General features: G+C 42.8%; 1 protein-coding gene across 1 annotated transcript in view; it reads right to left on the reverse strand.

The window, feature by feature from the left end:
- The window catches only part of USP10 (ubiquitin specific peptidase 10), a 67706-nt gene that overhangs the window by 19239 nt on the left and 23805 nt on the right, over positions 1–24662 (reverse strand). The window contains exons 2-4 of the mRNA XM_029238482.1: positions 18852–18920; positions 12036–12096; positions 6278–7339 (exon numbers count right to left, since the gene is read on the reverse strand). Of these exons, the coding sequence (XP_029094315.1) occupies positions 6278–7339; positions 12036–12096; positions 18852–18920 (1192 nt within the window). The remainder of the gene's footprint in view (positions 1–6277; positions 7340–12035; positions 12097–18851; positions 18921–24662) is intronic.

A 24662-nucleotide genomic window follows, 5' to 3' on the forward strand; every position in this document is an offset into this window, starting at 1 on the left:
CACACACACACACACACACACACACACACACACACACACACACACACGACCCACACACACACACACACACACACACACGACCCTGCAGCTCGGGGCCTGGACTGTACATTCTGACAGCAGTGGGTCAGAAGCGGAACCCTAAGCACCACCCATGTCCAAGTGACAGGCTAAGGAGAATCCGTAACGGTGATCTAGAAGGATAGGGCAGCTGGAATCAGTAGTGGAAGCAGAAGCACGTTCGAGGGCCTCAAGGAGGAAAGCAAGAGTGGAGACCACTCGTGCAGGCTCCCCTGGCCAGGAGCCTGGCTGAGGAGTAAGACAAAAGAAGGGGGTCACTAAGGGGCTCCCAGGATCGCAGGAGGGAAGGAGCTAGGGAAGGGCAGACTCACCACAGTTTACGGTGGGGAAAGAAATGAAATAGCAACCTCAATTTTCTTGATGATACTGGAAGCAAAGTCTCCCGGGGCTGGGGGCAGGGGTGAAGATGGGAGGGGAAGTGGCCTGACAATATCAATTCCTGTTCAATACAGACACTGAAGGAAAACAGAAAGAAAATGATCAGGGGCAGGCATGCAAGATCTATCTGAAACTTCCCTTCCATGCATCTGTTTTAACAGACTCAAAAATAACTTTATACATAGTTAAAAGTGCTTTGGATGCATATCTTGTTAAACTAAAAAACGATCATTTATGACAGGCCAAGTCCACTCTCAAAGGGGAAGCAAGGGGCTTCCCTGGTGGCGCAGTGGTTAAGAATGTGCCTGCCAGCGCAGCAGACGTGGGTTCGAGCCCTGGTCCAGGAAGATCCCACATGCCGCGGAGCAACTAGGCCCGTGTGCCACAACTACTGAGCCTGCCCACAGGCCACAAGCCACAACTACTGAAGCCCGCGCGCCTAGAGCCCATGCTCCGCAACAAGAGAATCCACCGCAATGAGAAGCCTGCGCACCGCAACGAAGAGTAGCCCCCGCTCGCCGCAACTAGAGAAAGCCCGCGCGCAGCAACGAAGACCCAACGCAGCCAAAAATAAATAAGTTTATATTTAAAAAAAGTTTGAGAGAACCAACACTTTTCAGTTCTCCAAAAAGAAATGTTTGCTTCAATTCCTTAAAATTAAGTTTTGAATATTTTGTGAGTATACAGTATATTAATAAAGTCACATTTCAAAAGGAATGAAAGGTTGTAAAAAAATTAAGATTAAATATCTTATTGCCTAAGATTTTCTCTTAAAAACCAAACATCCACACAATTTAAATGTTCAGTTTTATAACACACTGTACATTGAGTGTTCCTCCCCCCTGAAGAATTTCAATGACCACAAACTGAGCCAGACGCTAACGTGTGACGGAGTCCGCCGTGCACAGCTCCTCTTCTCCCACCCAGTCAAGCAGCACCGGTGCAAAGACAACGCTAATTCCTGTAAACAATCTCCATTCCTGTTACTGAATGCTCCTAAAATAAATGAATCTTACTGCTATATTTCGGAAGTCAATATTCATGAACGCAGACAAGCGAGTATGAACACTGCTTTTAATTTTTTGGTATAACAGCTGGCTCTATTTAATTAAGTTCCTTTTATAATAACAACATCACCGTTTCCATTTAGATTTTGCTAAAGTCCAATGAGCACTGAAGGGCAGCCAAAGAAGAGAGAGAGTGGGGTATTTCCTGAGGTTGAACCGTTAAATCTGACCTATGGTCCCAAGTCATCACTGTTGGCTTTCTATTTTACTTTCTTTTAGGGCAAATTATCAGAAGTTGACTTTAGTAACAAACTTTCCCCCCGGAGGCCTTCTTTTCAATCCATTGTTCTTGGTATAATTTACTACTCAGATCTGTTTGGACAGTAACTTTAGGAAGGTGGCCTCCTCAAGCCATCTTTTCCACAGCAGTTGGCAGGGTTGCCCCGGAATGATGCTATAGGCACGGCACAAAATGCCAGAATGACTGCGTATCACATAAAAGATATGAAACTGAAACCATTATCTTCATCTTCGTAACAGCTCAAACACTGACATATATAGTAGCCCACATACATAACCACAAATCTCTCAAATGAAATGATCCATAAACTCAATGGCAATACTGGCATTGTAAACTTTTAAGTCCATATAAACTAGGATTATTCTTGTATTTTTATGCATCAAATTTTGTTTTCCTAAAATTAGCATTTAGGTCATATTACCATTTAAAATCCATGAAAACGCAAGCTGCAGAACTTTCACTGATTCTTAAGGCTCAATAACTGGCTCGTAATTGACATTCTGATGCTGCTGGCCTGCTTTTCTGTCATCTTCCTAACTGTCCAGAACATTCTCCAAGTGTTTTTCTTTTCCTCATTACGTCACTTTGGAAGAACACACGCTATCTTGGTTACCTAATCAGGTGGAGGACAGCAAAGTGACCAAAATGTACCACTACCCGTTGGCTATAGATCAACTTATGTTCTGTAAGTGGAGGAGTGTCCATTTAGTTCTTTAAAAGAGACATGACAGAAATATTAGCAAGGACATACACCTATCAAGTTAGACATGGACTGAACTCTCACCCCACAAGTGTGACTTCTGCAAACAGGTGCTGGACCTCCTCAGCTCAGGGCCTGCTGCATGGTCACTGCCTGTGCTGCTTCGGAGAATTTGAAGAGAAAATGCAAAATGTTGGAGAATTATTTCCCAAGAACAGGGAAAGTGTTGAATATAAACGTGATTTATAAACCACTAAAACAAAGATCAATCAGGGTATATGTTTGTTTACAATAAATACAGACCCAGGAACTCATTTTTCTGAGCAGATCCAACTTGTAGTGATTTTGTTGCTCTCTCCAGCAACAATTTTTAGGTATAAAACTGTGCAAAATCATCTATTAAGTGTGTTTCACCAAAATTCATAATAAACAACATTACTAGATACCTCAATTCCCCCACAGAATAGAATTTTTTTAAAGCTTTCTACGACCTCAGTTTACCTAGTTCTCTTACACTGGAATTTTAACACCTTCTATTTGGGCATTTGGCCTAGTCTCTCTCCTCGCCCACCATTATTTACACTCCTTTAAAACAAAATACACTGATGCAAAACATAAAATACAAAACAGCTCTATTTGTGATTTGAAAGCATTTGATACAATTTAGGTTTGGGATAGGACAAGTGATCCTCAGTAAAAACCCAGGAAGAGTGTAATGTTCATCACAAGGATATGTTTCATTTCAAACTGACCCTGAGCTAATGGAGGGAGCACAAGCAGAGATCACTCCTACGTTTCTGGTATTTGTCATACTTACTCTCCAACAGGGGCGTGCCTCAAGTTTTGCAACTGCTTTCAATACAAGCTATAAGAATTAAGATTTTCAAGTTTCTTCTGCTCACCTCCTAGCTCAGTTATTCCTACTGAAAAATGGCATATATCCCCTCGCAGACACAAACCACTCACTGAAACACGGACCCCGCGGGCCTCCTGTGCAGGTTCATACTCCCCGCGAGGTTAGAGAAGGCATTTGGTGCTTCAATGTAAGTGCCCTTCCCTTCCATCTCCTTCTTAAGTAAGAGTTTACACTTAAGAAAAACAGCAAATGAAAAAAAAATGTTGACAAATGACACCAAGAAGATGGCCTTACCACCAAAAAGGTAAAAGCAGAAGCCATTACAGCAATGGGTAAACAGACCGTGGGTAATTGAAAGCTGGCTATGTTTCATTTCAAAAGGCTTTATGTGATTCTAATTCTTTGTTTACAGTTGATTTGTCTTTCTAATTTGTGTTTCACTTGTGGTTATACAGAAACTGCTTGGCATCTGTTAAGCACAGACTTAACGACAGGGCAGATGATCCAGAAATGCAGACATCCAGAATAAACGGCCCTGGGGTCAGAAACTGGCTGTGGAGATTGATATTACTCCAAGAACTCAGAAAAGAGTGAATTTACCTGAACGGCTGTTCCCTCCTCTTTCTTTCCCAAAAGTCAATAAATATAATGATAAACACAAAAATTATTCTCTCAGTAGAACCACTTAGACGCTAATGCAAGTCAAATTCTATGATAACCAACATCAACAGATCTTTTAATGGAGCTAGAATTTCACACAGTTAAATACCGCTTAAAGTAAGTGGGCCTACACTTAAAAGCGTGCCCATTTAGGGGGAGTCTGTGGTAGTGATCTGACCTACAATAAACTGAACCTACCTTACCGTTTTTATAAAGTAAAACCTCTCAGGAGGAGAATGTGACAGAAGAAAAAATTCCAAGCAATCCTCTTTACCTAAGCTCGGTATGATTCCAAGAGTGACGACTATCACTGCATTATTTTACAACATGAAATACTGAAAACTGTCAGCAACTACACTGTATATTTCTAAGGTTCAATAACCAGGCTCAAAAGAATGAAGTATTTTAAAAGGAACCACACTTCTGCTCAGATAATTAAAACATCTTTACAACTGACCTAATCAAAAATAGAATTAAGAAAATAAAATGGGGTTCCCCCCGCGGCAATGGAGCAACACACTGCATCAACTCAAAAATGATTAAATTGTAGCAACACTCTCCATTAATACAAATAACTAAGAGCCTCTACTTTTACATCATTTTAATTTACTTTTCTTTTTTTGTTGTTGTTGGCTGTGCCGTGGGGCTTGCAGGGTCTTAGGTTCCCCGACCAGGGAACCCAGGCCCCAGCAGTGAAAGCGCCTAACCACTGGACCACCAGGGAATTCCCTTCACAGTGTTTTAGAAAGCAGGTTAACATTAGATTTTAGCAGGTCCACTAGATTTTAACATACACGGCAAACTACGCATCAAACCACATTTAAAGTCATATGACTAGAATGCTTTAAAACATTTAAAATGAATCTTTTCTTTCTTATTTTAAATAAAGAATGAGAAAATTTCCCAGGAATGGGAGGTTTTTCCTTTGTGAAGCAATTTTTAGGAACAGAAATACAATTACAATGCCTTCTGACTAAACTCAGAAAGCACGTTTTTAAAAGCATCACACCATGTATCTCTCATTACAGACTAAAAATAAACTTTTAACTTAATGATCTATTCAAAGGCTTTTACTCCCCTTTCCTGACCTTGACAGCTTTCCCTTGCAATGCACACATTTTAATAATAATAAAACATTACTAGCATTTTAATATTTATAATAAAAAATTCACCCAAATAACCTAAAAGTTATCACTTTAAAGCCCAAAATGGTGATTCATCTATCAATTAACTTCTCATTTTAAGAGAACTCCAGCTACCTAGATTATTCAAAGTAATGTATTCTGTATAAGGAATAAAATGCTCATTAAAAAAGATTTTTAAGTATTGCTTGCTGTCATCTTACTGCCATCAAAAGGATGTGTTTTATATTTGATGGAATTCTGGCCATTCATAAGAGGGTATGCATTTTGCATCTTGCTACTGCTTTCCCCCTCACCCTGGTAATGAATGCTGTCAGGCATACCAAAATGTTAAATCAGCAAACATCACGTAGAGCCTAAGTGAGACAGCTAATTTTAACTCGGCTCAGGGGCAAAAACCTGAAAAGGTGGTTACTAGTAAACTCCTCGGTACAATGAAGCCTGAAGAGCAGCCCCGGCTTCTTAGACGTATATAAACAGACACGACTCCTCTGTTTCTGACTTTCTAATTTAACTTTAAAAATCACAAGTCATGCAGCTTTATAGTTTTACTGTGAACTGGTCCTACTTTTGAGCCTCAGCACGTCGAATAAAACATTAACTTTACGGCAAACTGTTACCGTTTTTCTCATCTTGTCAAGAGTTTGCCTTGGTGTGCTAAAACTGAGTAAAATCCATTTACTCAATCCAAAATCGGCATTAAAAAGAAAAAAACCCAAATACTTTCTTATATCCCGAGAAATAAAGAAACAATGCAAAGTGAGTCCAAATCAGGGATTATGACACCAAAGGTATACAACAGCTGGAACACAGATGGGGCTGCCTATTACACAGCCACACAATGGAGCACAGTCACTTGATCAAAAGGCAAGAAATGGAAATGTAATTTGTCAATAGGAAAGGACTGGTAAAAAAGTGGTAATGGACACGGATTTTCCACTTAACATAAAGGTACGACACCCCCTCCTCACCCCATTTTGCTCATATACCATTATACTTTTAGTAAAATTTAAGGTACAGGCATTATTCAGAAATTCCTCTTAACACACGGGTAATCAATCTACTACCGCTGTGGGCAACAACATACCAGCAAAGTTTTTAGCCCAGCCTGTCTGCTCCCATCTTGGCTTCACACTTGTATCTTTTGAACTATACCTGCAATCTTTATGGCTACAGGATCTTCTGAAACTGGAACCAGCCCTTCCTTGACTTCGGCCTGCTTTTCAGAGACCAGGGAAGATGTGGCAGGAGGGGAATACTTAGCTTCCGTGGAAACCACAGGCGAGGGGGCGGCGCAGGAGGAAGGGGGCTTAGAACCATGAAAAAGACTGGCCCACGACTTGGCGGGCTGACTGTGACCGGCAGGGACGGTGGCCGCTGCAGAGGCCGCGGCGTCCGCAGGAGGGGCGTCGCTCTCGGCCCTGGCGGGCTCCGAGTCCGAGCTCTCCACAGTGTGCAACTCCACCCCGTTGGCAGCCGTGCCCTCACCCAAGGATTCAAGTATTTGTCCGTTAGTGACTCCAAGGTTCTCAGTAGTATCGGTCCCAACGGCAGGCTGAGCCACAGCTGTCCTCAACAGGGTGTCCCTGCTGGCCTCTGCAGGGAGGCGAGAGGGCTCCAAGTTGGCCCCGGGGCAGCCCTCAGGCTGCCCTGCAGTCCTGGTCCCGCTGTCAAGGGCTCCGGGGAAAGAACCAGCAGGCACGGCGTCGCTGACGAAGTCCGTGGTGTCCTGGGGGCTGCCCCAAGTCCTGGGTGTCCCCACGGGGGGCACATCACCCATCGAGTCCACATCCTCCGTGCCTACACTGTTGGGGACTGCTGGACCGGCATGGCCATTGACCAGGGCGTCTGTGGAAGGACCACCCTCGCCGCCGTCTTTCAAGTAACTGTAATATCCAGGGGGGCGTTTTTTCTTCTTTTTACGCTCCCTTTGTCCAAGACCACCCGAGACGCCATCGTTCTCTAAAACTTCCGCCTCCACGTTAGAGCTGCCATCCAGGGCGAGGGCAGAGCCTGGGTACTGGCAGTCAGCTGAGCTGTAGTTCACTTCTTTATCGACGTCATTGGGGATCTTTTTGGAAGTTGTGCAACTAAGGATAAATTCAGGGGCCTGAGGATTCAATGTGCTTGAAATACTGTAGTTGGGAGTTCTCAGCAAAGTGTCATTGGGTTCAATTACTTCATTAACACCAAATTCAATTCTCTGACAGTCCTGCCCTGTTTAGAAAGAAAATGATCAGTAAACATCCCATTAGTTAAGAACACAGCTATACAAACTATAAAAGTCTCAGTAATTATGCCTTTTTGAAAATGAAACCTAAAGTCTTGTAGTAATTAACGAAGCTATGACATTTAATTTCTGTGCTGAATAAATAATTTGCAAAATTATATTTAACCTGGGGATATTTCATATCCTGTATTTATTTTCCACTCTCAGGGCAGCTAAGGGAGACTTTCAGAAGGTAGAAATTAAAACAAAATTATAATAGAAAGCAAATAATATTCTGCCTATCTAAACACATCCCTCAATAATGATATCTGACTTTATTAGCTAACTCTATAAGCGTGAGACTAGGGCATATGTATCTTGGAAAACTTAATTTTAAAAAACCAAGATGACTAACATGGGGACTTAAAAATCAATGCCATATATATATATATATATATATGGCTTCTCTAATTCGTGTAATTTAGTAATTCCAAAAATATGAATCACACAAAAGCACTCTTTCAAATTATCCATCTCCTGGATCTTCTCTACTGACAACCTTAACTGAAGTCCAAAAATGGCCTTACATGAGTGCATGTGAATTCTACTAATTTAATTCATACTAGATTAACTCCATGGGTAATGAAGGTACTTCCAAAAATCCCAAAAAGATAAAGTTAGGACTGCAAACCTTTAAAAATCTCCTTGCAATCCTTCAATTACTTTCTCCCCACTGACAACCATCTACATATTCTATCCATTCTAATATGGACATTTTTCCGTCGGCCACATCTCAGAAATTAGGTTGAGTTTTAGAATCAACTGAGTCTTTCAATAGACACCGAGCACCAATGTCATCTTACATCTGATGAAGTAGTTATACATTTAGAAGTTAAGGAAAGGACACGTGCTTTTTAACTCATGTTTCGTGCATAACTGAAGACTTCTCCAAGTCTAGAACAAGAGACACACTTTTTTTCCAAGGTATGTATTTCAAGGAAAAAAAAAAATCACCATACCAAAATAATCATATTCTGTTAACAAAACTGAATATATTTTACTTTGGAAGTCTTTTTAGAGAAGAAAAAACAGCCCCACAGAGGGGCCAGGGCCCTAAACAGTTTCCTAATTCTCCATCTGTTTTGATATCACATGCCCTGGGGGTAGGGGGAATACAACAGCCTGACAAACAAAAAGTTCCTGAAGAAAGAATACTAATGATGGTTATGCCTAACAGCAGGCTTTACTATAAAGCCGCCGATAGGACAATTTGAATCCTTTGGCCCCTGAGAGCTGATCTGTTGTTTCCTTATTTTGAAAACAATCACCACAGAGAAATTAATTTCTCTATTATTATACCCAAAAGTGAACTGTCCAGTCTACTTCCAGGTATCCCCTATCCTGTGAGGTTTCAAGGGTACAGTGCTGCTAAGTGGACTGAAACGGGTGTACGTGAAGAAGTGAAGGACACTCGGCATGAGGAGGCTGCCCTCTGGAGACTGTGATGTACCTTGTGAATCACACTAAAAATTAGTATGTGCTGTACCATGCAGTGCGTGCCAGATTTTGATTATTTCCAATAGACACAGTGCCTTCCACATCTCAATTCTTAATCTTATCGTATCATACAACATTCTAGAATGTGATGTGACATTAACGGAACCATTTCAATATGCTACAGTTGTCATCAAAACATTTACCCAACAAAGTATCTGATCACATCCCTGGAAGTCCGATTCCTACCCAGAACAGTTCCTTTTCCTATTCAGGAACACTGGTCGTGGACACACACGTGCGCTGCCCTCCAGGGCAGAGAGGTCAGGACAAGGCCCAAGCTGTCAGGCCAGAAGAGTGGTGGAAGGCCTGGAAGCTCCTGAGCACTCGGGTCACGCAGCCAGTGGAGTTGTTGAGGGAAGGAAAACCAGCTCAAATAAAACATTTACATCCTAACACATCACTTCTCAAAGTCTGCGCACCGCAGCACACACGGTACCGTGGCCTGGGGTGCCCGGATGGGGTCCCGGAGTCTGCAGAGGCCCCCAGGAGATTCTCATGCCCAGGACGGTCTGAGAGCTACTGCTTAAGTGGCTTCCTCGGCTGATTTCTCCGATCAACTCTTAGTGAGTCAATTCAACAATCACGGAGCACCTAGCTATGTGCAAAGTGCTTATTATTGGGGAGGGGGGTGGGGTACAGAGGTAAGGCAAGGTCTCTGCCTCAAGGAGTTACATCTACTAGGGAGACAAACATTTAAGACGGGAGATGACAATGCAGAGGGTGGGTAAGATGAGGCCTCAACAGCTTTACAAAAAGAATGCTTCCTGACACAGGGAAAAGAGATCTACTTTGATCAGGAGCTACAGAGAGGTCAGTGGAATCGACAGGATAACTGGATGGGGTGGGTGGTGAGAAGTAGGGGCTATTTCCCGCTTTGGGAACTGACTTAAAAAGGCAGGAGCATAAAAGGCACGCTGTGCAGGGGCCCCCGCCAAGAGCGTGAGTCGCTGGCTATGGTGGGCAATAGAACAAATCCCTCTAAAGTGTTCATCCAAAACCATCCTGAGGGCTTCGCTTCCCTGGTGGCGCAGTGGTTGAGAGTCCGCCTGCCGATGCAGGGGACACGGGTTCGTGCCCCGATCCGGGAAGATCCCACATGCCGTGGAGAGTCTGGGCCCGTGAGCCATGGCCGCTGAGCCTGCGTGTCTGGAGCCTGTGCTCCGCAAAGGGAGAGCCCACAACAGTGAGAGGCCCACGTACCGCAAAACAAACAAAAAAAACATCCTGAGAGTCTACAGCACGGCAGATACTATACTGTGCAGCTGCTAAACGCAGAAATGGATGAACTGTGGTCTCTGCCACCCACAGCTGAACTCAGCCTAAAGAGGGAGGCAGAGTGAGCTAGCACTGCAGGAGAAACAAAAGCAACGGAAACAGAGCAGAAAAGGCCTTGGAGAAAAGGGGCCTTTAAGCTGGCCTGTCACTAACAGTGTGAGCAGCCGTGATTTTGGAGGATTAAAAGATGGACTTGAGAAGAGAGAGGAGAGAATGGAGAAAAAGAAACAAGAAGGGGCTTCCCTGGTGGCGCAGTGGTTAAGAATCCACCTGCCAATGCAGGGGACACGGGTTCAAGCCCTGGTCTGGGAAGATCCTACATGCCATGGAGCAACTAAGCCCGTGTGCCACAACTACTGAGCCTGTGCTCTAGAGCTCGTGAGCCACAACTACTGAGCCCACACGCCACAACTACTGGAGCCTGTGCACCTAGAGCCCATGCCCCACAACAAGAGAAGCCACCGTAACAAGAAGCCCGCCCACGGCAATGAAGAGTAGCCCCGCTCGCTGCAACTAGAGAAAGCCCACGCACAGCAACAAAGACCCAACGCAGCCAAAAATAATTTAAAAAAAAAAAAAAAAAAAGTCAAGAAGCGTAACTGCGCAAGGATGCCAGCCTAGAAGGAGGAATGTGGCGAGAGAGAGAGAGAGACAGAGAGAGACAGAGAGAGAAGAAGGAAATGGATTAGAGGCGAATGACATTGGAACACTGGGGGGTCAGACGAGGGGAGGAGGGGGAGGTGCAGCCTCCATCTCCAGCCTAAGCGACTGGGAGGATGGTGAGGCCACTACCTGGACCAGGACGGAAGGACTATTATGACAGGGAAAATAATGAGACATCTGTTAAGCACTGAGTAAACACCTGTGGCACACCTCCTATGTGCCAAGTACACGAAGATAGGGAGAACCTCAACCCACAGATAACAAAGGCAGTCTGGAGGCTGGGCGGCCCTGCAAGGGCTTGTGGGTCCCTGTGGCATCGCTTAGCTTACTGTCGCCCTAAGCAATCGTTGGAGCTGTCCTCTCCCTCTGCTCCTTACAAAGCTGCTAATAATTTTAGATATAATCACTTTCTCATTTTACTACAGACAGAAAGTTTACATAGTCGTTTCAGGGTTTATATTTGAATCTAAACTATAATAAAACCCTTTCACAGGTCAGACAAGGCTAAAGAAACAGGGAACCAAATCCCTGCTCTCAAAGAAAAGGTTAGGCTTTTAGCTTCTCCAAGGCCAGCGAGAACCTTTAACACAATGCAAACTGAAAAAACGGTCTAACGGGTTTGACATGTGCAAGGCCCCTGCTGTTAGTAACACTGGGCACTTAAATAATACGAAAGGGCTGCATCTCAACAACGGCCATCTCCACTGATCAGCTCAGTGTCTGGGACAGAGGCAATCAATCAATCAATAACAACAGGCCAAGAGGTGAAGAGCTCACCTGAATTCCCAAGAGCCTTGGTGACATAAACACAAACTGCAGGACAACAGACCTGAGCTGCCACTGAACCGGGCAGAAAGCACGTGCTCAGAGAATCGCCAGCTCTGGACCCAGCAGCCAGCGCATCCGGAGAGAAAGCTCACTTCAGAACCTTTACAAAGAGCTTTGGCTATGAAGGAATACACATCTGTGTCACTGAGGACTGTTAGGAGAAATCAGAAATGAGCAACTGTTTCCTTACCTCACCTTTGCACGTCCGGCACTCTGAAGCACAGAAAGTGGTTCGGTGATTAAATCTGCTACAGCTCACAGCAAAAACAGCAAGCAATAAGGGAACGCTTATCCAAAAGGTATGGACCAACAGAACACCACTTCCAGGGAGCCTGCCCACCCCGCACGCACGTCAGGGAATGAAGGAGAGCTCAAGCTTACCATCGGGTAGCTCACCAGCGGCCTGTGCGCCACACAGAACTGCTCCACCGTACGGAGGAAGCTGCACAGGGAACCGGAAAACAAACTTTAATTCAACCAATCGTTAAAACGCAAAACATGCTATTTCATTAAAGCAACCTTCATTAAAACACTTTATCCATGCAACTTCTCGTGACATTTTAACAAAATAACACAGACGGAGAGACAGTAAGATTAAACATCTTCATTTTAAAACACCATTGGAATGCTTTCAAACATTTATTGTTAATAAACAGATTCAAAAATGAGGCAAAAAATAAAAATGGGCTCCAACGGACATGTCAATCCACTACAATAAAAGGCTCATGACACACCCTTCATTTCACAGGAGTTGCAGACTGCCCACCAATGCAACAGTGCTTGTCTTTCTCCATCCACTAGTAAAGAGTCTTCGTGACCATCTGCGCTTGACGTTCAGCATCACTACATGTCCACTCAGCCAGAGGCAGGAACCAGGCCCAGGGGCAGAGAGTGGACAAAGCCCCTGAGAAGGAAAAGCCTGGGAATCGTGGCTCCCTTTTTCACAGGAGGCCTTAGACAACGGAATTAAGGGCTAGTGATCACATTCCTTGTTTGGAAGAGAGAAAGCAAAACAGCAGGTGTCTGAGCTCTTTGTAAATGCAGGAAGGTATCATGAATATACCAAAATGTTCCTTCCTAGCTATTCCATAATACTTAGAGGAGTTACAAATGTTTCAAATGGATATGTTTGAGGTGAGAAAGTTTAGGATGGGAAGGGGTAAGGTAAGTGGAGAGATAACTGCTACCTGAAAGCAGAACAAAAGAACAGAACAATTATCGATACATCCTAACACAGAACTTCTCGAAGTCTGCACACTGCAGCACACACAGTACAATGGGCCTCGGGTGCCTGGATGGGGTGCCGGAGTCTGCGATGTTCAGAGCACCCGTGAGATTCTCATGCCCACGACTGTCTGGGAACTACTAAAGTAGCTTCCTCAGCTGCTTTCTGCAGTCAAACTTACTAAGTCAATTCAACAATCACAGGATAAAAGTTCTCGCCTGAGAGAATTAATGACAAATAAGAAGCTCAGAAAACAAAGGCAGATTTGAAAGGAACTGACCGCTTTCTGGACTTGAGAGCAGCATAAGTTTCCACCACACGGGGGCACCCCAGCATTCATCACGGCAAAGCCCAGGTGGGCTGCACTTGGCCTGGCACCTGCAGCGCAAGACCATTCCACGTAACATCCAAACGCTCACACCCGGTGCCCCAGCATTTACCGCTGGCATGGACACACGGAGCAGAAATGCCTCTGGGGAAGCCACAAATCAGGGTAGTGTCACTCGGCAGTCACGCAGGACGTTTAGCAAACGCCCATACACAGAAAACTGCCTTTTTGCTTCCATCAGTGATACTAGGGTGCCCCCTGGTGATGAAAATTACACAGCTGTAAGGAGCTCAAAGTATTTTACTTTGTTTTTTAAAATCACACTGCACTTCCACAAAATCTAGGGAGTGGTAGAGGCAGGATCTGAAAACAGAGCACCCGGCACACTCCAGGGCAATACTACCATTTTCTGTTAGTGTATTTAAAACATTTATTTTCATTTACTAATCTGGTAAGTGCATAATTGTGGGAATTACTGAATGCTGAGTGAGTTCAGACACAGAAAAAATGTGTTTTATTTTTATTCTATAGCCTCATACATGGCGCCTTTAATTCAATGAACCTCTGGTCACTTGTAAGATGCCCCTTAGTCTGTGGTAAGTGGTATAATAAACACACAGCAGAATAAAAGTGTAAGACGTGTTCAATGTTCTCATAGTTACTTATAAGAATAGAGAATTTTAAAAGCACAGCAAAAATATAAAATCTCACACACAACTGCAAACTGAGCAGCGTAAAAAATAGAAATCTAGTTCCATCAGATGCAAAATCAAACCGACTCAGTCTGAAAACAGTGCTATCACACTGTGAGGTCAATACTTGGGCCCTTCAGTAAGAAGGTAATATTTTAAAATCTTTTTGGTGCTGCCACTATTTACTGTGCTCTCTCTAAAAGACCCTCATGAACCCTGAATCTCCCTTCTGAAATCCCAATAAGACACCAAACCACTGAGAATAACTGTCTTAACTCTGCATCACTATACACACCCACACATGCAGGCACACACCTCTACAGCTTGGACTATGCTATCCTGGGCTTGTTTATTCCACGGCTGGTTGAGGTGTAAGAGTTGCCCAAAGTTGAGTTTCTGGAAAGCTTCAAGAACAATAAGCATTGTCTCCCTATTTGTGAACACCAATATAATAGGATTATGACTGGGGCTCAAAATACACTTGTTCAGTAAGTACACTGTACGTTTTTTCCAGTTGGAGAAATTCATTTTTAAATTGCCCTGGCTTACCAACTGGAAGACAGCTTTACAAAAGGTATCAAAACTCTCAGCTGAGAGGTATGATGCTTTTGTAGAAAGTTAGACTATTTTTACATTTTAACACCCTGTATTTCTCAAATGTGGTTTCTCAGCCCTTGGTCCCAAGCAAAGAAAAAATACTTTAAAGTTCCTAATAGCCAAAAAACTATACGACAGGGTTCTAATTTATGCCATGGCCACATGGAAGGGACTGTGAAGGTATGAGGTGCAATTATTTTATCTTTGAGATAAAAGGTCAAACAAATGATTATGCAGTGGAATGAGATAACCATTCCTCACCCACCAATGCAACCACACACCACCCCCATTAAGCAGTCCATGTCCCATGTGATGATATTACTATTATAACCCAGCCCCCTGTGTTATAATAATTATACAGTGAGAAAGATAACTCAGCCTAATCATGTTAATTAGCCTGTGTTTCTCTTTTGCAGGTTACTGGACCATATGTGATTCTGACAGTCAACACCTGTCATACCTCCCCCCAAACACTGATGACACACAACTATATAGCTTCCGCAAATAAAGAGTCTGGGGACTTCCCTGGTGGCACAGTGAATAGGACTCCGTGCTCCCAATGCAGGGGGCCTGGGTTCGATCCCTGGTCAGGGAACTGGATCCCACATGCCACAGCTAAGAGTTCGCATGACACCACTAAAGATCCCGCATGCCACAACTGAACGTCCCACGTGTTGCAACTAAGACTCAGCACAACCAAATAAATAAATAAATTTTTTTAAAAGTTTGATGTAACTTTACTATCAAAATCCTTCATATCTACTAACATTTGGTATACACGAAATACTACACAATACATTAATGGCTTCCCAACATTTCTGTGAGGTAAATAAGCATCCTCCACTTTCCAAATTTACAGTTTTAAAAAAAGGCACAATGAGATGGAGGAAACTTGCCCAAGACCATCAAGCCTGTTTAAGTAGCAAAGGGAGAAAGGAACCCAGCTCTTTAGACTTGATATATGGTACATTCTCCATTTTCATACCACAGGAAAGCCCAAGTTTTTATTCTGACACTTACTTGCAAAGAGGCACTCACAAACTCTCACACAAACACACACACACACACACACTCACTTGAGACAAGCTATAAAGTACAGAATTGGGCTTTTATTGTTTCTTTAAACTCTTAATCACAAAGAGCACAGTTACAGTTAGCCTGTGGTGTTCCCAGCAAGTACCACCATACTTTAGCGTGAGTCAAGACAGAAATTGTTTAAAACTTGAATCATTAATATAGTACACAGAGTATAACCTCAATTAACACTAGCACTTGGGGAATACAGGGTTTGATTATGTTTGTCCTAATTAACTGCTTTTTAAATCATTAAAGACTAAACTTCAATCCTTACTCCACAGAATTCTAAAATGCATAGATACATTTTATTGCCTGAGGAAATACAATATATCATCTAGGTTTCACTATTTCCCAGCTCATATCCTTAGATTTCTTAAAATCATAACTGCTAACATCAACAAACACAAAAGACAGAGATGGCATTGAGCTGAATTTGCTCATTTTCTAAAATAAAACCTGATATAAGCTTTATCTTCTCTGATATCTTTCTTTTTCCTAAAGTGAAGAAAACAAGTAATAAATCTTTCTTATATCTGCATAGCCTACATAATGCTTTCAATATGCTCTCATTTAATCCTACTTCCACAATCCTAAAAAATTTTACAATTCCAGAAGCCAGGGTGAAGAGCCAAGGACTTGCCAAGGTCACATGTAAGTGGCCCACCCAGACACTAACCCTGTTTTGAGCACTTAACTTCTCCTGCCCCATTTTAACAAACAAAAGAACTCCATACATGAATATCTAATATGCATGCAAATATCCAAAATTAAGGAGTCTAAAAGGCTAGTTAGATTTCATTAAAAGTTAACTAAGATTTTACTTAATATATACACTTACTTCTCCCTTTTCTCCTTTTCAATGCAATTTCAACAGTCTTCATATTTAAAACATCAATCTGAAAAAATGTTCCAGATAAGTTTTTATTAAACTAAAATAGTAACCATCAATCACATGAAGAGTGGACATAAAAGAGGACCTGGATGGAGATACAGCACAATCCTGTTCAGGAAACTATCATAGAGATGTTAACTCTCCTACAAATTAATGCATAATTTTAACACAATTCCAACTGAAATTTCAATAGGATTTTTCATGGAACCTCAAGGGGTGATGATAAATTCCTAGGGAAGAGTTATGGATGAATAAGAGACAAAATACCTGTAAGTATAAAAGGGTGCCTGTCCTATCGTAAGACTGATTATAAAGCTGCTGCAATTAAAACAGGGGAACCAGAACCCACTGAGCCCACGTGGAGATGTGCGGCCTGACTGTGGCACCCCAGTAAAGGGCGAATGGTGTTGGGACAACTTGCTATTGCCATTGGGTGGGGGGAGGTTAACATACACATACATACACATACACACACACACACACACACACACACACACACACACACAATCACCACCACAATCCCAGTTTCATTATATACTAAACTGAAAACAAAAACTTTAAAACTTTTTAAATGTCTTTATTACCTCAAGGAAAGGAAGAATTTCTCAAAGATATTTTTTAAAAAAACCAAAAATCCACAAACCATGAGGAAAAAAAATCAATACATTTAACATTAAAACTTAAAAATGTACTCCCAAAGATTATTAATCCTATAAATCAATTTTTAAAAAAGACAAGCCGGGGCTTCCCTGGTGGCCCAGCGGTTGAGAGTCTGCCTGCCGATGCAGGGGACACGGGTTCGTGCCCCGGTCCGGGAAGATCCCACAGGCCGCAGAGCAGCTGGGCCCGTGAGCCATGGCCGCTGAGCCTGCGCGTCCGAAGCCTGTGCTCCGCAACGGGAGAGGCCACAGCAGTGAGAGGCCCGCGTGCCGCAAAAAAAAAAGACAAGCCATTTGATAAAAATATGGACAAGGGATATAGACCAGGTAATTAACAGAAGAGTAGAAAATCTACACTGCCAACAGACATATGAGTAATGTAATGGTGCTCAATTGTTTGTAATCTCGAAATGCAAATTAAAATAATGAAAATCCATTTACTACCCATCAGATTAACAAAAATTTTAACTATGTCTATGCTGACAATTAGCAAGAATTTTTTTAGGGACTTCCCTGGTGGCACAGTGGTTAAGAATCCACCTTACAATGCAGGGGACACGGGTTCAATCCCGGGTCCGGGAAGATCCCAGACGCCGTGGAGCAACTAAGCCCATGCACCACAACTACTGAGCCTGCGCTCTAGAGCCCACAAGCCACAACTACTGAGCCCGCATGCCACAACTACTGAAGTCTGCGCACCTAGAGCCCGCAAGCCACAACTACTGAAGCCCGCGTGCCTGGAGCCCACACTCCGCAACAACAGAAGCCACTTCAATGAGAAGTCCGTGCACGGCAACGAAGAGCCAAAGCAGCTCCAAAGAAAAAAGAAGAATTGTTTTAAAAAATGAGATCTAAAAACCCTCATGCACTGCTGATGGTAAGGGAGACTGTTAAAACCACTTATAAGGCAGACGCACAGTCTGTAATAAAACTAAAGATTCTTATTCCTTGCAGAGCCTCACAACTCCATTCCTAGGAATATTTCCTGGAGAAACCCACAGAGGAGCATTAGGAGACATGACAAAATGTTTACTGCCACATTTTTGTAACAGTAGAAGAACTGAAGACTTAAATACTCCTCAACGGGGGAAAAGGTATGTTCAATACTTAACAATTAACGGTGAATTCCCTAGCGGTCCAGTGGTTAGGACTCGGTGCTTTCACTGCCGTGGGCCCAGGATAATTCTCTGGTTGGGGAAGTAAGATCCCACAAACCACGCAGGGCACGGCCAAAAAAAAACAAACAAAAAAATTTAACAATTAAAATCAAAGACCAAGAACTAAATGTACAGATAAATCTAAAGAATATTTAACTTAAAATAAACAAACTACAAAATGATGGATACAGTATGAAACCACTTATGTGACATTTTTAACCACAAAAACAATACGCTGTACTATCTACCAATACATATGTATGTAGTACAAGGTGAAAACCATAGTCAGGAAACAATGTTGAGCAATTTCAGCAGAGTCAGCATTTCTGGAGAAGGAGGATGAGAGGATACAATGGGGGCTTCCACTGTAATGCTTTGCTATTTATAAATATAGCAAAATGTTAACAGTAGTCAAATCTGATTGGTGGGTTCAGTCATTTCTCATGTTAGTCTCTACGCTCTTCTGTACACTGGAACTCCTAATCAAAAGGCATATACTAAAAAACAAGAACTAAAACAACCATCAATTAAACCTATGCACGTACTCAATAAAAGAAAGTTGTGTCTTACCTCAACTGAAGAGCGAGGAGTCACAAAGAACTGATTGAATTCATCAGGGCTAAAATCTCCAAAAATATACTGAAAAAAAAGAGAATTACTGATCACATAAAATACACAAATCATACAGTTTCAGAAAAAAAGCGTTATATCTCAATCCTATGACTAATTGGGCCAGAACCCCCAACACCCTTTCCCCATTAAACAAATCAAGGATCTGCAAACAGATTCCTAGATGGAGTGTTTTCCAATTACAAATAATAAAATACTTAGGTTTTCCATAAATTGTCAAAGAACAGCCTAAGGTTAATAGAGCTTACTTTTGTTACCAAGGCTGTTGCCCCAGAATCATACCCCTGCCCCTCCCTCAAATAGAAACCTTATTCTTATCTAAGTTTCGGGAGGAAGCTGCAAAGAGGAAAAAACAACTGGTTAAAACCAACAAGGCCCAAGATGGCGGAAGATGTGACTTCCAGCGGAAGTTGAGTCTCATTACATTCTCATTGTAATACATTAGCATATGCTAAATGACCCACCCACCGGCACCAGTTGAGGACTGCCATGACAACTGAGAAAGCCCATACAAGGGCTGAAAAGGAGAACTGCAACAGTCCCAGGTCCAAACCACACCCCTGTTCTCCAATAAGTCATGAATATTCCTCCCACTCTTTCCAAATCCCTCTCTTTTACCTTGACCCTCCTATATATTTGGTATCTCTGCCCAAAGTGGGTTGAGAAGTTGATGTGGAACTAGGTTCCTGCTTCTCCATTCTTTGGCCACTGAATAAAGCTTGTGCTGTTCCAGTCTCAGCACCGGTTTTGTTATTGGCTGCACAAATCCGACCAGAAAAAGAACCTCCCTAGCGGAGACAGGTGGCCTCAGCTGGGGCTTAGGACCACAGCTCGGCAACACTTTGAAACAGGTCAACTCTGTACACCAAACTTGTAAGTAGACTCCTGCTTGCAGGAGAATTTTTTTGGTTCACAAACATTTCTAGTTGTTCCATTTACCTTTCGGCTGACTCATGTCACTACCTCCATTTCAGCTTTCCCTACCATACATACTAAAGAAAAGCAAAAAACGTGGTTCCAACGGGAAGACAGGGAAATCCAAAAAAGGGAAATGTTAATGACTCTGATGGATGAACTTTAAAAATATATGTGTAATTTTTTTACCTTAAAAGTACACTGGGACGTGATAAACAGATAAACATATTGTTCGACAGACACAAACCTCGCTGTGAACTCTCACTTCATAGAATTCTGAACGTTACTTTGTGAAAAACTGGTTAACCCACACGGAAGTTTGATGAGCGCCAAGCAGTTCATATTCTCCCTGAAGCTTCAAGAAACAAGTCGTTGATAAGAATCAGTATGACCTGATTTCTACAACAGAGAATCACTCACTTAATCAATATTTATTTAGAGCCTATTAAGCGTCATGCACAACAATCGGTATTAGATATAAAAATGGCAAAAGCAGAGTTGTGGTTCCTCTACTCTAACAGAACTGCAGTCTAATAACTTGTGGGGAAATTTACAGTATCTAAACATATATAAAGAGATAATAACCATTATTATTGTAACTGAGTAAATGGAAACTAAGTCTCAAAATCTGTTGGTAAGAATGCACCAGTAGGGACGTCCCTGGTGGTGCAGTGGTTAAGAATCTGCCTGCCAATGCAGGGGACAGGGGTTCAATCCCTGGTCCGGGAAGATGCCACATGCCTCAGAGCAACTAAGCCCGTGCGCCACAACTACTGAAGCCCGTGCGCCTAGAGCCCGTGCTCCGCAACAAGAGAAGCCACCGGAGTGAGAAGCCCGCGCACCACAACGAAGAGTAGCCCCCACTTGCCGCAACTAGAGAAAGCCCGCGTGCAGCAACCAAGACCTAACGCTGCCAAAAATATAAATAAATAAATTTATTTTTAAAAAGAAGGGCGGGGGGCTTTCCTGGTGGCGCTGTGGTTGAGAGTCCGCCTGCCAATGCAGGGGACACGGGTTCGTGCCCCGGGCCACGAGGATCCCACGTGCCGCGGAGCGGCTGGGCCCGTAAGCCATGGCCGCTGAGCCTGCGCGTCCAGAGCCTGTGCTCCGCAACGGGAGAGACCACAACAGTGAGGGGCCCGCGTACCGCAAAAAATAAAAAATAAAAAAATAAAAAGAAGGGGGGGCTTCCCTGGTGGCGCAGTGGCTGAGAGTCCGCCTGCCGATGCAGGGAACACGGGTTCGGGCCCCAGTCCGGGAAAATCCCACACGCCGCGGAGCCTGTGCGTCTGGAGCCTGTGCTCCGCAACGGGAGAGGCCACGACAGTGCGAGGCCCGCGTAACGCAAAAAAAAAAAAAGGCGGGGGGGGGACCAATTACGGAACCAGAAAGTATTCACAGAAATCAGATTATTAAATTTAAATTACTAAATTTACAAGCTCAACAGAAGATCTTAAAGTAGAATCAACAAAATAAATACAAAGCAAGAGAGCAATGCCTTGAAAGTTCCAAGAAAAAAATTTCCTTTTTGTTTTCATAAATTCTATTCTATAGCTTATTACTCAAGTGCAATAGGCAAAATAATTCTCTGACACTCATACACCCTTGGGATGGGCGGGGTGGGCTGCTTAAGAATTCCAGAAAATGAATTCAAGAGATACATGAGCAGTAACAAAGAGGATCCAAAAGATGATTGACACTGTAGCTGTGAAGCCCAATGCAAACATGAAGACTCATGTTGTTTCTCTCTCTTTTTTTTTTTTTTTTTGCGGTACACAGGCCTCTCACTGTTGTGGCCTCTCCCGTTGTGGAGCACAGGCCCCGGACGCGCAGGCTCAGCGGCCATGGCTCACGGGCCTAGCCGCTCCGCAGCATGTGGGATCTTCCCGGACCGGGGCACGAACCCACGAACCCGTGTCCCCTGCATCGGCAGGCGGACTCTCAACCACTGCGCCACCAGGGAAGCCCCTATTCTTTTTTTTTTTTTTTTTATATATAGCAGGTTCTTATTAGTTTTCAATTTTATACATATTAGTGTATATATGTTAATCCCAATCTCCCAATTCACCCCACCCCGCTTTCCCCCCTTGGTGTCCATACGTTTGTTGCCTACATCTGTGTCTCTATTTCTGCCTTGCAAACCGGTTCATCTGTACCGTTTTTCTAGATTCCACATATATGCGTTAATATACAATATTTGTTTTTCTCTTTCTGACTTATTTCACTCTGTATGACAATCTCTAGGTCCATCCACTTCTCTACAAATGACCCAATTTCATTCCTTTCAATGGCTGAATAATATTCCATTGTATATATGAACCACATCTTCTCTATCCATTCGTCTGTCGATGGGCATTTAGGTTGCTTGCATGACCTGGCCATTGTAAATAGTGCTGCAATGAACATTGGGGTGCATGTGTCTTTTTGAATTATGGTTTTCTCAGGGTATATGCCCAACAGTGGGATTGCTGGGTCTAAGTTATTCTCTTTAGGCTGTTGTTTTTCTTTTTTTAATTTTAACTTATTTATTTATTTTTATTTTTGGCTGCCTTGGGTCTTTGTTGCTGTGCACAGGCTATTCTTCGTTGAAGTTCCCAGGCTTCTCATTGTGGTGGCTTCTCTTGTTGCAGAAAACGGGCTCTAGGCGCACGGGCTTCAGTAGTTGTGGCATATGGGCTCAGTAGTTGTGGCTCACGGGCTCTAGAGCGCAGGCTCAGTAGTTGTGGCACACGGGCTTAGTTGCTCCACGGCATGTGGGATCTTCCCGGGACCAGGGCTCGAACCCGTGTCCCCTGCACTGGCAGGCGGATTCTTAACCACTGTGCCACCAGTGAAGTCCCTATGCTGGTTTTCTCTTGGAAAAATAAAAATAAATGAAATGCTCATTTAAATCACATTTCTAAGTAAATTTCTTTGAGTTCCTATATAAAGTCTTTTTAAAAAAAAAGAGAAATTGGCTAATCCAATAAGAGAATTAAAATTCCAAAAGATTTAATAAAATCTTGTCAATCAAGGGGGAGGGTCGACAGAACCGTGACACCCCCACACACACACCTTGCAAGCCTTCTTGTCAAGTCCCTGTGCCAGTCTGCTGGGAGCAACCTCATGGTCAACAGAATGCTTAGAAAGGCTCCAGGGAAAGCCTTTTTCTATTATTTTCAATTTTACTATTTTTACTTAATTCTTTATTTGTTAAGTATTATTTGAAAAGCTTTGCTATAGATTTTAAATGTGCTTTCTCATTACAACTTCATGTTAACAACTTCACGGGTATGCACCTTTAACCTGATTACAAAATCCACGTGGGGGGGGGCGGGGCAGGGCACGGATTCCCCAGCAGTCCAGTGGTGAGGACTCCACTGCAGGGGGCACGGGTGCAAGCCCTGGTCACAGGGAACTAAGATCCCGCATGCCCTGTGGTGAGGCCAAAACAAAACGAACAGCACACACACCAAACTCACTGGGTGGTTGGGGTGGGGGTGGGGCTGAGGAAGGAGCAAGTACAGAGAGCAGAAATCTCCAGACACAGGGAGGGTGGGAGGGAGGGAGACGCAGAGGGAGGAGATATGGGGACATATGTATATGTATAGCTGATTCACTTTGTTATAAAGCAGAAACTAACACACCACACTGTAAAGCAATTATACTCCAATAAAGATGTTAAAAAAAAAAAAAAGAAAGAAATTTTCATGGCAAAAAAAAAAAAAAGAAATCTCCAAGACACTGTTAAATAGAAAACATTCTTTAGGTAAAAAAAAAAAAAAGGAGGAAAACAGGAATATTGATTTGTGTTTGCATAAAGAGATAGATATTGGAGAGGGCACCAAGAAGGGAGTAAAACCCTTGAGTATTCAGAGTCGGGGGCAGGGCGGATCCCTGTGGAGGTGGTGGAGCAGAGAGTGAGATTTCTTAGCGTATATCTTTTCAGAGTTCTTAGTTCTGAACCATATAAATAACTATCTATTCAAAATACTAATTATAAAAAGTCAATGTAAACAAATCATTGTACAACTATTCAAATATACGCATTTCGCAAAGTTGTGTTTGCACCTATGTTAGTTTCAAGATCTCCCTGAGGACAGAGACTAGGACTTGATGAAAACATTTAATCCAAAAAAGATACCATAAGCAACTGCCAACTATCAAATATGCAACGCTAAAGTATCATTTAACACCTGACAAACTGCTAGCCAGAGCTGCTCTGAGCTCCAATGCAACTCCTGTAACACCAGCCGACATATATCAATAAACAACTCCAACAAAACACACATGAATCACATCCTCTTGCCCTAATCGGACCTATTTTCTACCTTTAAAATGCATGAGTTTTTTAAAATAAGTAGTTACATTTCAACAATATAAAAAACAGTCCTTTCAGTTTTGCGACTGAGATAACAGAGGGAGTTGCTAAGAAGCTGGTATTACCAGCGCCTCTGCAAGGTACTCACTGCCCAGAGTTTTGGTTAGGATTTCTATTTCCTGTGCAGTGAGTATTTCCCATATGCTCATGGCAGATAAACTACATGTATCTTTTTCCTATGTATCTGTACACATATTTCTTAGACTCAAACAAAAATTCAAATGAAACATAGTAACTGCAGATAAAGAAAGGCCTGAATAGTTGGGGAGTTCATTCTCAAAGGTCAGCAAAGGTCAAGTCACTGAGGTCTCAAGTAAGGGGAGATTAAGGATAAAAGACAATTTCCTGCCATCACAGTGCTGTGAAAAAAGGTAAATATTTCTTTCACAGGCAAAGAAAGTCATGTTTCTTTGGTAACCACTCAAACATCTGCGGGAAGTGATATAATAAAACACCCCACGTAAACCTGGAGGCTG

The sequence above is a fragment of the Monodon monoceros genome, unplaced genomic scaffold (genome assembly GCF_005190385.1).
Source record: "Monodon monoceros isolate NGI ecotype Baffin Bay Population unplaced genomic scaffold, NGI_Narwhal_1 Super_Scaffold_10, whole genome shotgun sequence".
Classification (NCBI taxonomy): domain Eukaryota; kingdom Metazoa; phylum Chordata; class Mammalia; order Artiodactyla; family Monodontidae; genus Monodon; species Monodon monoceros.